Source organism: Bos indicus, chromosome X (genome assembly GCF_029378745.1).
Source record: "Bos indicus isolate NIAB-ARS_2022 breed Sahiwal x Tharparkar chromosome X, NIAB-ARS_B.indTharparkar_mat_pri_1.0, whole genome shotgun sequence".
NCBI classification, from domain to species: Eukaryota; Metazoa; Chordata; class Mammalia; order Artiodactyla; family Bovidae; genus Bos; species Bos indicus.
The window spans coordinates 2,824,815-2,840,199 of NC_091789.1; the positions used below are offsets into that span (position 1 = coordinate 2,824,815).

Genomic DNA, 15,385 nt, shown 5'->3' on the forward strand with positions numbered 1-15,385 from the left:
GGAGCTGGGCCTCTCCCAGAGCAGCAGGGCAGGACTGGTGGGCATTCACGCAAGTATGTACAGGCCATTGGTAAAAAGCGAATGATCATGTATTGGAGACTTGCTTTATGATTGCCAGACTGTGTAGTCCAAACAATAGGTACCACAGGCATTCAGAAGAGGGGAAACTGAGGGCTGGGAATTCTGAGGAAGAACTGAAATTTGAGCTAGACTTTTAGGGTGGGTGACATTTGAGTTGGTGGAGGAGAAGTTACTCCCAGTTTGGGAGGCGAGCAGGAGCACAGGCCCAGAAGTAACGGTGGTGGTGCCCCTGTGGGCTCAACGAGGAGTCCGGCTTGGCAGGAGGGTGTATTGGCCAAACCAATCAAGGCAGAAGGGCTTCATTTGCCCTTGAGGCTGAGTTGGGGTGCAGAGGGAGGGAAATGACACTGGAAGAGAAGTCAACAGGGAGACTTGACTGAGTGTGGGGCTGGAGGGAGACGGGACTCACCAGAGTGCAAAGCTCCGCAGGAATCTAAGATTAGAGGTGGCCCCTGGAAAGATAGGTTATGCACGCCTTCTGTCCAGGCTCGGGCCTAACTGCTGTATGTCTGCCTGCCTCATGGGACCCAGCAGAGCACCTGAGTATGATCAGGATAATAAGAGAGGTGTTGCAAGGAAAGCACTGAAAGAGGTTGATGGTTAAGATGTAAAGGAAGGAGATGGATGACTCACGGATGACCTGTGATTTCCTTGACTTTTCCCGACATATGCATGCTTCTGCCAGCTCCTGTGACTGAAGGAGACAGCACAAGCTTTGAGTTAAGCCTTATTATTAGAGACAGCATTGATTGTATTCAATCGAAATTAGAATGGGATCTTGCCTAGAAGTTGAAGATGTAGCGGTCAGTGGGTTTCAGGACATTGATGGAAACTCACCCAGAACCTTGCTCCTCTGCCTTAGGTTAAATTCAGAGGATCCCATCCCAGGCCTCTTGTGTTAACAGCACTACCTTGAGTGCACTCCCACAAAATTTCTAGAAGAAAAGCACTTGCTGAAGAGCAAAGAACCTGTGAGTCAGTTAAACCCAGACTGATCAGGCTACATCCATCTTTATATTCTCTGTGGTGCCACATGGTGTATTCCCTCCAGACATCACAAATAAACCCAGAAGCCCCTGGTTGTTGTCCCTTCCATTCAGAATGCTGGCCCTAAGCTCCTTCTAGGTAGAAATCCTGGAATCACCCTGAACAGTCTCTGGCCTAGAGAAACCTGAGTCCAGTGGGAGAAATGGACATGCCCACAAACCTCTTTATTATTTGCTACAGTAGAGGACATCTGTCAAGTGCTTTGGGTACTCAAGGGCTTTCCAGGTGTCGCTAGTGGTAAAGAACCTGCCTGCCAAAGCAAGAGACCCAGGAGAAGAGGGTTCAATCCCTGGGTCAGAAAGATCCCCTGAAGGAGTGCATGGCAACCCACTCGAGTACCTTGCCTGAGAATCCACATGGACAGAGAAGCCTGGCAGGCTTCAATTGAGTGGTTGCAGAGTCAGACACGACTGAAGCGAGTTAGCACACAGCACACACACAGACGTGACCTATAAGAGCGAGGCCATAAGGACCTGAACAGAACACTGGAGGTAAGGATGGGGGAAGAGTAGATCTGAGAGGTGGTTTCCCAACTAAGTGTTGTTGTTCAGTCGCTCAGTTGTGTCTGACTCTTTGCCACCCAAGGGACTGCAGCAAGCCAGGCTTCCCTGTCAATCATCAGCTCCTGGAGCTTGCTCACACTCATGTCCATTGAGTCAGTGATGCCATCCAACCACCTCATCCTCTGATGTCCCCTTCTCCTCCTGCCTTCAACCTTGCCCAGCATCAGGGTCTTTTCCAATGAGTCAGTTCTTTGCATTAGTTGGCCAAAATACTGGAGTTTGAGGTTTAGCATCAGTCCTTGCAGTGACTATTCATGATTGACTTCCTTTGTGCTTGACTGCATCTAAGTGACCGCATGGCTAATCGGTGGAGTGGGCAAACTACATAGGCTAGATCCGGGAAGGGAGGTGTCTAGGATTTAAGTTTTAGCATTCCTCTCTCACTGATTTTTGTTGGGCATGGGGACAGTAGCTGGTAGACTTTGACCTTAGAATATTCCTATATTTTAACTTAAAATAGATTTATGTCCATCATACAGATTTGAGCCTTTGAAATAATTTTATTTAAAAATTAGTTTCTGGCAATGCCACGAGAGCCTCGGTTGGCCTCAGATAGCCAGTCCCCCACCGTCCCCACCATGGGGCCACTGCCCAGGTCCTTTGGGGCATCGTGTGGCACGTCCCTCCACGTGTTGGGACTGGGTCCAGTACAGAGAACTCTTCATCCTGGAACACGGGCACAACCAGAAAAGCAGCAGCCCCCTCACCCAACACTGCACCACTCAATTGTGGGGAACCTGGGGGAACCTGGTGCTAAACCATTTCTAGATGACCTGCTTCTGGGTTGGGGATTTGCCTGTAGCAGAGCAGCTCTCTCACTTCGATCTATTGAAAGTCAGCCCTCGACACAAAGGTTTGGAAAAAGAAATAAGGTTATCAAAATTTCTGTTTAGTAACAGGATATTTTTTTTAAAGATAAAAAAATTAGTTTCAAAGGTCAGGCAATAGTTTTAGAAGTGCTAAAGTATTTTTTCATGCAGAACATAGAGTACATTAAATGACTAAGTTAAACAGAAGAAAATAACAATAACCAAAAGTCATATTTAACATTGTAGCTTTTATTTGACCCAGGATTTAGAAAATCAAACGCAAACAAAAAGACAGGAAGGGTTCTTTGAGAGTAAGGAATGCTGTTGCTATCTTCACAGGACCATTACCCAGTTTTGTATGCTGTCAGGTTCTTTTCCAGACTCTGTTCTCTTTACCTTGATGTATAATTGTATTATTTACAATTTACCATTCCCTCTTTACTATATATGATAGAATACAAGCAAAAGGTTTTTGTAAACTGCATGTCCTTTGGAAGTACAATCAGAAGGTTAACTCATTCCCAGTACCACACTTGTTTACACAATTTCTTCCCCTTTCTTTTTTCTACTTTTGCTAAACACACACACACACACACACACACACACACACACACCTACTCCCCCCCCCCCCCCGAAAACAAAACAAACAAACAAAATCCCTGGGAACGTCCCTGTGGCTAAGACTCTGCACTGGCAATGCAGAGGTCCTGGGTTCAATCTCTGGACAGGGATACAGATCCCACATGCTGCACCTAAGACCCCCAGGAAGCCAAATAATAAATAAATACTTAAAAGAAAAAAGCAAACAGCAATGAAGAACATAAAAGCACCTTGGTTTTGATCAGCACAATACAGTAGTTAAATGTTACTTATTTTCTATTTAGTTTTGAGTAAATATTAAACATTGTTTTTCTAATAATGCAGGATATAAAAACATAAAATAAGTTGACAGTTAACTTGCCAGAGATTGAAACACATCAAATGTTAGATATGAATAACTAATTCTAAAGTAAATGAATAAAAGTTTTGAATAACTTGCGGGGAGCTGCCCGTGAGAACGGGGTCCTCTGTCCAAAGGACACAAGCTCTGGGAGCTGCCTCAGTCCTTGAGGGTTTGCTTGCAAACAAAGCTCTCTGTCCTGCCACCCCAGAGATTAGGCGCTTATTTACTGCAGACACCTGGAGTTCTGTGCAAACTTCTCACGCACAGAGAAAGGTTATCTGGTGTAAGAAATAATAACAGGGTGCCATTCCCATGCTCTCAAGGTTTCTTGTGACTGTTTGTAAGATGTATACGTCAACCAAGAAGAAATGTCAACTGTCTTGTCTTTCTCACGCTTTTCTGTATAAATATAAGATGCTGAATGAAGTTGGTGTCAGACTGCGTCCCTTCGTGGAGACGTGTCTGAACCTCTCGAACCCATCTTTGTTGTAGTCTCTTGCTTTAGTTTCTTTCTGAGCCCCACCGTGCACGTTCTCGGGACCTGATCGACTTTGCCGGCTGGCACCGGCAATAACTAGAATCAAGTACTTAGAATGTATGAGTTACAGCAAAAGTCAAATCATAATACAGTAAATTTTACTCCTTTTCCATTTTGTTTTTAGTAAATATTATTTTAAATATTTTTGTAATAATGCAGAATATAAAAACATAAAATAAGTTGATAGTTAACTTGCCAGAGAGATTGAAACACATCAAAAGCTAGATATGAAATGTAAAGTACATTAATAAAACAGTTTTAAACAACTACAACCTTCAACTACTTAGAATGTATGATTTAGAGTAAAAGTCAAAGATTATTGATGCTATGTTATAAGCTTCCATGTTTTGGGAAAGAGAAATGTAAAGGGAGATAATATTCAACCCTGGTGGTACTTCATTCCAAGAGATATTGAATCAAATTAACACCCACAACCACAGCTTATTGTTTTTGTCTCCCCACAAGCTAAAAAGTGGGGGAATGTAGAAAGCGACTGCTATTATGTATGGGCTTTTTTAAAGGGTGATGAAGATATTCTAAAACTGTGGTGATGGTTTTACAAGTTTTTAAATATACCATATAAACTAATGTATTGTACTCTATTTTAAAGGGTGAGTTTTATGGCACATCAATTCAGTCAAAAACTTTTTTTTTTCTACACGCCAAGGACACATGGAAAAAAAAAAAAAAAACGCAAAGAAAAAAGGAGTTGAATACTACCACGGCCCAGGGAAAGTAAGGAGGGTGGTAGGGGGAGGACAGAAGAAAGGAAGGAGAGGGACATGCATTGCTGACTAGTTCTCCCCTCCTCCATTCAGTATACATGTGCACACACTTGCACACGTACACACGTGCAAACACAAGCACACACACACAGATGCACACACACTGTGATAACCAGTGACAAGCAACTGGCTGCTTTTTGTTACAGATAAAACCATAACTGCTTTGTTTCCTGAAAAGGTCTCCTGCTCTTGTAAATGTTGCCCTTGCTTGCTAAATAGTTGGTCTTTGTTAATGAGGTTTTTCCTTCTTATGCTCTTGCTTTTTGATTTTTAAAAGCAAATCTTCATAACTAGTATGCAGCCTGTGTCACATCTTCTCTTTTGTAATTTAAGTCATGCTGTATGGTATCTGGAAAGTCATACTCACTTTATTCTGAAAAATATCTGCTTCTGAATCTTTCTCAGTGTAAGTATTGTAGTTACCTTGTCAAGCCAAGTAAGTATTTCACAGGTATTACAGGGTTGAACTCTTACAGTCCAGGCCTTTTAGGTGTTCTCTTGGCTTTCTTTTCTTTTTTTTTTAAGCCTTCTTATTGACTCATAAGGGCTTCCCAGGTGGCACTAGTAATAAAGAACTCAGCTGCCAGTGCAAGAGTCTAAGAGACTCGATGGATGGGAAGATCCCCAGGAGGAGGGCATGACAACCCACTGCCATATTCTTCTAGAGAATCCCACGGACAGAGGCGCCTGGCAGGCTACAGTCCACAGTGTTGCAAAAACTAGGACACAACTAAACCAACTCAGCATGGCACACACTGACTCACAGACACTAGCAGCTTAATTTCAACAAAAAGATGGTCATCTCTACACTTTTATATAGAAGTAGAGGGATTCTGAAAACTAAGTGTCTTTCTTTGTAGCTGAATTTTATTAACTGGCAATAAGTCACTATTTCAAAGTCTTAGTCATTTGCCCAACATTTTATTGCCTGTATATTATATTCTGGGAAATAGAATCAAAGTCAGGAATTATCAGTTACATAGTCTGAATACAAATGTTAAATAGTCTGAATTGATAGGAAGACTGTCCTCTTGGACCAGAAAAGTAGTCTCCTTAAGACAGAGATGGAGTGATAGCTACTTCCCCCCTTTTTCTAACTATATCTTGGTTTTTCTCTTTATTGAAGACCCTGAGTGCAAGCCTGAGTCTCATCTTGTGGCTTATCAGCATCATGGGCTGCACCTGTAGCTCCATTCGTATCCTTCCTTGCTGTGGACTGTTCTCTGCAAGGTGTCTGGCTACTGCTCTCTCTCATTGAAACGCGAAAAACACCAAATGATGGTCTCGAAGTATAGTCTAAAGGAAATAGATGTAAAGTGGTGTTTTCGTCTCTCCGTGTAATAGGAGAAAATATGCTTTTGCTGTAGTCAATCATACTTTCCTCTGAAGTTGCAGATAATATTTCAGTAGGTAGGTCTTCTTCTGGAGAAATAATGGAAAGGCTCCAAGGGAAATCAATCTCAGTCCTCTGTGTGAAAATGTATTTGCTTTGTGGACGGCCAAGCCTGGCATCAGGAAGGCTGGAGTCATCTTGAAATCCATACACAGTCTGAGGGCCGAGTGTAGATGCTGAAGGAACAGTGCTAGATGACTTCTGACTGCCACTGCTTATTTTGATAGTCTTAGTGCTGTTAGAGGAAATCTCTTGAGGGCTTTCTGGCACCTCAAAGACGTCCTGCCTGTACAACGGAACCTGAAGTTCGGAACTGTGTGGCTGTTTCTTTTTCCCTCGAGCTTTCATCTGTTTGGTTTTCGTTTGCGTTATCATTTTGAGAGCCGCATACCTCTCAGGTCCAGGTGGAGGGTCCCCAATCGAAATAAATGACTCGCTCTTTTGAGACCCAGGGATGAAGTCGTCATCACTATCAGAAGAAGAACGGCGAGACTGTGGCTGTTTCCTCTTGAGCCTAGCCAAAAGTTGCTTGTTTTCTTCTCTTAATTTATTCCTTTCTGCTGTAAACTCACAAATAAACTTCAGATTTTGTTGTTGGATATCATAAAATTCTTGCTGTAGTGTATTTCTGTATGTTTCATTTACTGTACAGTGATCGCATACTTTCGCGTTTAACTGACCTCGCAGGTCATGGATAGTGTCATTCAGGGCTCTCTTTTGCTCCGTCAACTCTTTAATTCTGGATATGGAGCCTGTCCTCCTCCCGTCTGACAATCGCTCTTTTCTCAAACTGTTTACTTTCCCCTGAAGTCGGCGTAGCTCTCTGTCATGGAGCTCTTTTAGTGTTCTCCAGGTTTTTTTAAAATCTTCAGAAGACACATCACAGAGGCTAACGTTCTGCATTGTATCTTCTTCAGAAGAGCTCCGCCCACTTTCCCTGTCTTCTTCACCCACGTCCCCCACCTCCATCTTGATTCTCTGACTGGGATTGTCAAATAGTGGAGACAGGCACCTCCAGAAAATGGCAGAAGGGCCGTCAACTAGAACTGGGCTGCGGACCGATCGAGAGTTTCACCACTTTTACAGACCTGTGAAGTCGTCTCAGGGCACCCGGTGGGGGAGAAGATGGATCAAAGATGGCTCAGGGGTGGACAGCAGGACGTAGGTGGGGGGCTGGAAGGAGACACCAGCCTCCTTTGCCGAGAAGAGCGAAGGCACAAGGCAGGGAAGACGGCGGCTTCAAGCGACCCTGTGCCAACAGAAGACTAGAGAGAGTGGAAACGCAGTGACTTCTGGGAAAGCCCCGCTGAGCTGAAGTGCGTCACAAAAGAGGGGGGAGGGGGGTTGGAACTTACCCTTGCTTTATTTTTGAAACAAATTAATTTGACCCGATTTTTGCATCTTTATTCTGGACAGTCAATATTTTATAATCATTGAAAACCACAAATACCCATGGTCATTAGTAAGTTGGACATAAAGTCAAAAGCCATGCACTCTTTCCTCCCTGTCACCCTTCCGTTTAGGCAACATTGCTTAGTGGTCCATTCCTAGATTTAGAGGCTCTCGGGAGACTGGCCATTCTGTAACTGATTACTGTTGCGATCCATGCTAGAGCTTTGCTGGTGGTGTTACTGTTGCGATCCATGCTAGAGCTTTGCTAAGCTCTAGCATGGATCGCAACAGTAATCAGTTACAGAATTGCCATGCTAGAGCTTTGCTGGTGGCTCAGTAGGTAATGCGGAGAAGGCAATGGCACCCCGCTCCAGTACTTTTGCCTAGAAAATCCCATGGACGGAGGAGCAGTCCATGGGGTCACTAGAGTGGGACACGACTGAGCGACTTCACTTTCATTTTTCACTTTCATGCACTGGAGAAGGAAATGGCAACCCACTCCAGTGTTCTTGCCTGGAGAACCCCAGGGATGGGAAGCCTGGTGGGCTGCCGCCTACGGGTCGCACAGAGTCGGACACGACTGAAGCAACTTAGCAGCAGCAGCAGTAGGTAACGAGTCTGCCGGCAATGCGGGAGAGCCAGGTTCAGACTCTGGATCGGGAAGATCCCCTGGAGAAGGAAATGGCAACCCACTCCGGTATTCCTGCCTGGAGAATTCCATGGACAGAAGAGCCCAATGAGGCTACTGTCCATGTGGTCACAAAGAGTTGGACACGACTGAGTAACACTTTCACTAGGTTTTTAAATTTTAGACGTGAAACTGCTGACACCATTAGCTATATCTGAATAGGTTACAAAACGGAATGGAAGGTTAAGTGGGGGTAGTATTTTTCTTTTAAAAAAGTTTCAGTGAGTGTGTTGGAAGTTAAAATAAAGAACAACTCAAAAGAGAAGTATATGTGATAGGTTTAGGGGCTTTTATATCTAAAATAGTTGTTGCATGAATCTGTGTGGTATGTATGTATATTGCTAGAACTTCAGGGTTAATAATCCAAAGAGAAAGAGGAAAATAAGTTATCACTTTTCCTCTCAAGTTTTCAAACTTTGTGGTTCTCTGAGTCCTTTGAGTAGCAGGCAAAGGTGCTTGACCCTGCCTTTGGAACAATGCACATACATGCACCATTTTGCATAAAATTTTAAGAAAAACCCCAGGTCTACTTCGCTTCCTGTCTTCAGGGATGATAAGCCATCAAAAAGAACATTTATAAAGTAAATAAAAATAATTGTTAAAGTTGAAAATACTTACAGATTTAGCAGTATATTTGGAATTAATTCAATAGAGTGTAGTGTGGGTATTGGGCAGTGAGATGAGATAGGAGGGCAGGATTCAGATGAGACAGAACGGGTTATGAGTTGATGGTTATTGAAACTAAAGTTATTGGGTCTTTGGAATTCACTGTGCTATTAATATTTGCTATTATGGTCTCTGCTATTTCAAGCTGTAACACTTTATTCCATTTTCAGATACGTTCTTAACTTACTGGAACAAGGTATCTCCCCAGAAGCTCATAAACATTCTCATACTTCTAGAGTAAATTGTCTTATTTTCATGAAATTTCCTCTTATTTTGGGGAGCTTAATGTTTATAGTAAATGAAATATTACTCCTTTTTTGTTTTCATCAGCATGTTTGTACATAATGTAGGGAATGTTAAACTATTTTCATAGTTTATAGGTTGACATATAGCTTCTTCACACATAGAAGAAAAACATGTAAATGAAATACTTGTGGTATTATAGAAAACTCTAGCTGATAATAGCCCATCTTTGCAGACCATCAGGAATCTTTGTGTGACCTGGAAAACTGGAAGTGGCACCAGCTGTCCTAATCATTCATTTAGAGCAGATGCTGGCTTAATGGAGCCCCTTAAATGTTGGAGTTTAGAATGTGTATCTTTAGATAGAGCCAAGTAATTCTACCCACTTCAGAAATGTGTGTTTGTGTGTACATGTATATATATTCCAAGGTACTTGATTTTTTCCTAAGTGGAGGGGGGAAGTTGTCCTATATTGTTTGCTGAGCTATTTTGTTGAAAGGTAAGAGAGAAATTAGAGTGATGTGTAATTTCTAAATACATTTTAAAATAAATAGTACACATAACATATATGATAGTGTATGTGCATGTCCAGCAAAACATTTGGAGAAAATATTTGCAAACAAAGCAGGATTAAAAAAAAAACACTCTAAAAATGAAATATTCACTAATGAAAATAGATGATATTGTTGGGGATTTACTTTAAAATTATGGAGGAGGTAGTAAGTGTGGAGGGAGTGGGGAGGACCTGTTTGGGGTAGAAGTTAAACAGGAGTGGCCATGAGTTGATAATTGTTGAAGCTCGTGGGTGCTGGGTATGTGGGGTTTAGTTTGCTGTCCTCTCTACTTTTGTATGTTTGGGATTTTCTATACTAGAAAGTGGTTTAATGCCATTATAAAAAAATATAGCAATTGCCACAATTTTTAGGGCTTAAGAACCTTTTTAGGTGTGAATGACTTTTTAGAGACCTTTGCTATGACACACACTATAAAGCTCGAAGGATGATTTGCATTGATACGTTTTTAAAAAATATGTCATTATAATTGTATATGAAGACCTGAGACTTGTTGGTGCTGAAGTAACTGTAGCAAATGAATGTAGAGTGATATAATATGGCTGGTGGTTGTATATTTATTTGTGTATACCAAAACATATTCTTGTAATATGATTTTAAATAGGTCATTCTTTGTAACACATGAATTTTTAAATATTATTTGTTAAAATGCAAAGTATGGTAATATAGTACTAACATGCTACTGTTTTTCTTTCTAGAGTATGTTTGTTTCACTTTAGATACATGGGGAAAAGAAACATAGCAAGGTAATTCCCATAGCAGTGCAATTCCCTCTTTTTTTCTTCTCTTCCAACAGAGGGCAGTCTTAATCATGCCATGCAAAACCTAGATGCTTCCTTTTGAGCTAGCCTTAAGATACCCATGATTTATTTAATGCTTCTCAACTTAAAGTTGAAATTAACCTGATGTGAAGTGTAACATTTTTTTAAGTTTCCCAAAGGGTAATGGTTAGACTGATGTGCACCGTTTCCAGTCTAATCCTAGAACAGATGCTTGTCTCTTCTGAAGGATGTGAGAAAAGACTAGATCCAGGGGAAGGCAGGAAATTGTCAAGTGAGGACAACTGTCAGTTGTGTCCTTTTGTCTACAACCTATCAATATTCACCTCAGTTAGTAATGTAAACAGAAATCCCAAACAGTAATTGCAACATGCATTATATATTATTTCTTTCTTCTTTTTGCTGTGTAAGTCTTAGTGAAATAAATACTTTAGAAAATGTTTGTGGGACCCTAAGGAAAAGATTACTTGCTTATTTTGATAAGATATATTTCAGAGGTAGAGTTAGACATTAAAGGATCTTAAATAGAATTATTTTCCTTATGAAAGTAAATTTCATGGCACTTCCAAAAACTAAAGAGGCAGTTTGAAAGAAAGTGAAAGTCACTCAGTCATATCCAACTCTTTGCAGTCCATGGCATTCTCTAGGCCAGAATACTGGAATGGGTAGCCTGTCCCTTCTCCAGGGCATCTTCCTGACCCAGGAATTGAACCAGGATCTCCTGCATTGCAGGCATATTCTTTACCAACTGAGCTATGAGGGAAGCCCAAGGAGGTGGTTTGGATTAGGTTTATTGCTGAGACTCTGGGACATACTAATAATTCAGGTGACGATTTTTGTTGTCTTCCCAGCACTGGGAGCTGGTTGGGAACTGGTATGGTAACTACCATCATGAACCTTAACCTCTAAGATGCTGGTGACCTGCCTTCTGTGTTTACTAGAGGATGGACAAACTCTTCTTCTTTCTCAGGCCCTGCATTACCTAGTTGTTAATTTTTTTAATGAAACCCTAAAATAAAGGAAAACAAAATAAAAATATGCAAATAGACATCTTTGTAGAGTAAAAATTTCTGATCCAAGTTTAACTCTGGTACAGAAACCGATAGGTGCTCATTCTTAAATATCTGACTCCAGGAAACCACCCCCTGCCATGTCAACTCTTGAGTGTCCCTCTCATTGTTTTCTCTGACTCTTGCCTTTCCTTATCTCCTGAGATAAAGATGGAATCTTATTGCAGTATTGTCCACTCTGATATATTATCCACTGTCTGATATTTTTGAGAGGAGGAAGGGAAGTAAGAAACTCTCTCTAAATTCCTTACTTGCATTCTTGTAGTATAAGGTATTTGAAATATACAGTAAGCATTATAACAACTCCCAGTGACGTCTCATTTAAGCCACATAGTTAAAAAATGTAACATTGAGATACAGTATTAGAGTAATCCATTTCCTAACTTTAACATTTATTTTAGGGTGCATGATGCCTGGCTGTCAAAACACTTTGGAGTAGACCGAAAATCACAAACCATGCCAGCTCTCCGAAACAGATCAGGAATAATGCAGGCCCGGCTTCAGCATCTTAGTAGCCTGGAAAGTTCATTTACACTTAATCACAGTAAGTGCAGAATGTGGGTAGGGTACCCATTTGAAACAGATGTTAATACTATTTAACCTAAATCACCAGTACAGCTGGACATCATTTCACATCTCAGTTTCTGTACAGTCATTTCATCATATGTGAATATAATATCAAATATGCATGCATTGTTTTTAGCAATTTTAGTTAATAGTGAGTTCTTAGTTTAATATGAAGGAAATTAATTTTCTCATTGAATTATTATTCTTGTATTATTTTACATTCAATATCTTTTATCCATACTTTAATGTAAATAATGACATTTGAATATAATAGTATATATAATATTTGTTTAGAGTGACTGTTGTTCATTCAGTGATTATTAAGGGATTGCCCATGCTGAGCTGTCTGCAGAGGTCAGAGCACTGTAAATACTATTTTGACAAAGACGTATTTCACACAGGTTGAAATATTGACAAGTTCAGTAGGAAGCTAGAGGGTTATATACATGAAAGCTATTCTCTGAAAGCAAATCTTAATAAAAAGTCAAAGAGTGAGACAATGTTCATTACCAGACAGTCCTTTAGAGGTTGCATAAGAGGAAGCCAGCAGAACTGGCTCTGCCATGAGGACTAATCATAAACACAAATGTCTTGAGCAGATGGATGCTGAGCTGCTAGACTCAGGACCTTTCAAAAAAAATGGGAGTGGTACAGCCTTCAGCTTTGCTCTTTGTCTCTTGTAACAATGTATTGAAGCTGTGTCTTTCAGTTGGCCCAGATGCTTTGTTTTCCTTCTGATTTAGAAACAAGTCTCACACCATTGGCATCATCGAAAACATCAGGCCATAGGGAACCCCTGTACATAACATAGCTGCTTTTCTATGAGTTTCTCATTTTTGCCCATATAATTAGCAGCACAGCCTAAAATGCCTCCCACGTTATTTCTTAGGTACATACCTAGATCATCACTCACATCTTGTTTACAAGGAAGTAGGCACCTATTTATTTGTTACAGAGCTGCTGATACAGAGCTGAAGTAAAAAATAGCAGAATTGATTAACCCAGATGGTATTTGATTAAGGAGTAAATACAGCAAAACTCATTAAGTCTGCAGGTACTGAGAGCCTGGTGTCTTTTTGCTTGTCTCTCTCTCTGAGTCTTTGGGAGAGAAAATCATTCAAAACTGTTATGTGAATCCCTGTGTCATACAGTTTTAATTTCCTTTTTTTTTTTTTTTTAAATCTCAGGTTCTACAACAACTGAAGCAAACATTTTCCATCAGGCACTTCTTGAAGGAAATACTGCTATGGAAGTTTCCCTAACAGTATAGATACCATATCATTTTTCACTCAGTGTTTCAAGGTAAAAATGAAAAGTTAGAATTTAGTCAGTATCATTGCAAAGAAAATACACAAAAATTAACTAGGCAGATGAAGCTTAGTACAGTAGAAGAGCCCCCAGTAAGAAGTCAGGAAACTTGGGTGGCAGACCTAGTGTGACCTCAAGAAATTATCGAGACTCATCCTTAAAATGAGAGAGTTGGACTGTTAATAATTTGTTCCTTATTCTCCTTCTCTGTTATTTTTGTGTTTAAAAACAGGGTTTTTTTCATACTTTTATGAAAATATCCAGTCATTTTTAGCCCAAATTATGATTGAGTCCGTTTATCCAAATACCTGGTGAAATAGGTGTCTTGTGAAGCCAGAAGATGTCCAGGCAGGCTGGCTGGCTGGCTTCCCTTGTCAGGTGCTTATTGGTTTTACTCAGATGCTTGCCTCTCAGTAGAAATCATCATTGCTATGACTAAAAAATAGAAGAAGAAATTGAAAGCAGTTATCTTGCAGGATTGTTGAAGGTGTACAATGAGATCATGGATGTTAGAGAGCTTTGAATAAACACTATATAACTATGTGCATTGCTTAGTTGCTCAGTCGTGTCTGATTCTTTGGGACCACATAGACTGTAGCCCAACAGGCTCCTCTGTCCCTGGGATTCTCCAGGCAAGAATGCTGCAGTGGGTTGCCATTTCCTCCTCCAGGGGATCTTCTCAACTGAGAGGTTGAACCCAGGTTTCCTGAATTGCAGGAGGTTTCTTTACTCGCTGAGCTACCAGGGGAGCCCATATAATCATAATGTGAGGTAACAGTAGCAGGAGAAGTCAAAAGTGAAAACTCTTGCTGGCTTTTCATCTGAGTTACACAGATATTTTTTTCTTTTCTTTCCCCTTCTCAAAGTAATTCAGTTAATTGCTCAGGCCTCCAGATTTACTATGGAAACCAGGACTGTGCTTTCAAAGAGGCTTATAAGGGAAAACTAAATTAGATACTAATCAGAAATAAGCTACAGTATCTTTATATGAAGTATTAACTTTGTTCTGATTAAAATGCAACCCAAATTCATTTTTTATTATGCCAGTAAATCAGACATTTGGTTTCATGGTTTGCATTGTATTTCTTCCTCCTGTTCAGACATTTTTTATTTATGTAACATACATCTCTTGGTAGATGACAGGCACTATCCTAAGTGATTTAGAAATATTAGCTCATTTTTTATTGTGGACTGGAGGTAGAAAAGGGAACTGCAGATGGGCACCACAGATCTTTTTGAGATGATGGGAATGACTAGATTGTAATAAATGGACAACTCCGTAAATTTACTAGAAGTAATTGAATGATAAATTTAAAATAGGTAAATCTTGTTGTATGTAAATTAAACCTCAATCAGAATAAAAGTACAAATGAGAACTGACCTTTAATTCTCACACTAGCTTCGCGATGTAGATGCTGTTATTTTTCCCATTAAAATTTTTTTTTTTACTTACGTAGCTCCATGGGTCTTAGTTGCAGCACAGGGTCTTTGATCTTCTCGGGATGCAGGATCTTTTCACTGTGGCATGCAAACTCTTAGTTGCAGCATGTGGGATCTAGTTGCTTGACTATGGTTTGAACCTAGGCCCCTCACAATGCCAGTGCGGAGTCTTAACCAATGGACCGCCAGGGAAGTCTCTGTTTTTCCCATTTTAAAGTCAGAGAAGTGAAGCTCACAGGGAGCTTAATGTCATATAGCTAGATGGTAGCAGATCAGGATTCAGATCTTGCCAATTATCATGAGCCCATGCTTCTAAACACTACCCCATTTTTAAAAAAAAGTAGACTATGAAAATAGCCAGAAAGATGGAGCACCATTCCGGGATTCTGTCTATCATCGTTACCAATAAATCTGTTACAAGTTGCATATTGTTTTGTTTTTTTTTTTTTTTTTAGATCTCATTCTAATTTTTTTTTAATTAAAGGATAATTGCTTTACAGA

At 40.4% G+C, this 15,385-nt stretch overlaps 1 protein-coding gene across 1 annotated transcript in view; it reads left to right on the forward strand.

Moving 5' to 3' along the window:
• Positions 1 to 15,385, forward strand: part of LOC139181212 (dedicator of cytokinesis protein 11-like) — a 205,748-nt gene that overhangs the window by 9,090 nt on the left and 181,273 nt on the right. Inside the window, exons 4-5 of the mRNA XM_070784117.1 lie at positions 10,419 to 10,466; positions 11,971 to 12,113. Of these exons, the coding sequence (XP_070640218.1) occupies positions 10,419 to 10,466; positions 11,971 to 12,113 (191 nt within the window). The remainder of the gene's footprint in view (positions 1 to 10,418; positions 10,467 to 11,970; positions 12,114 to 15,385) is intronic.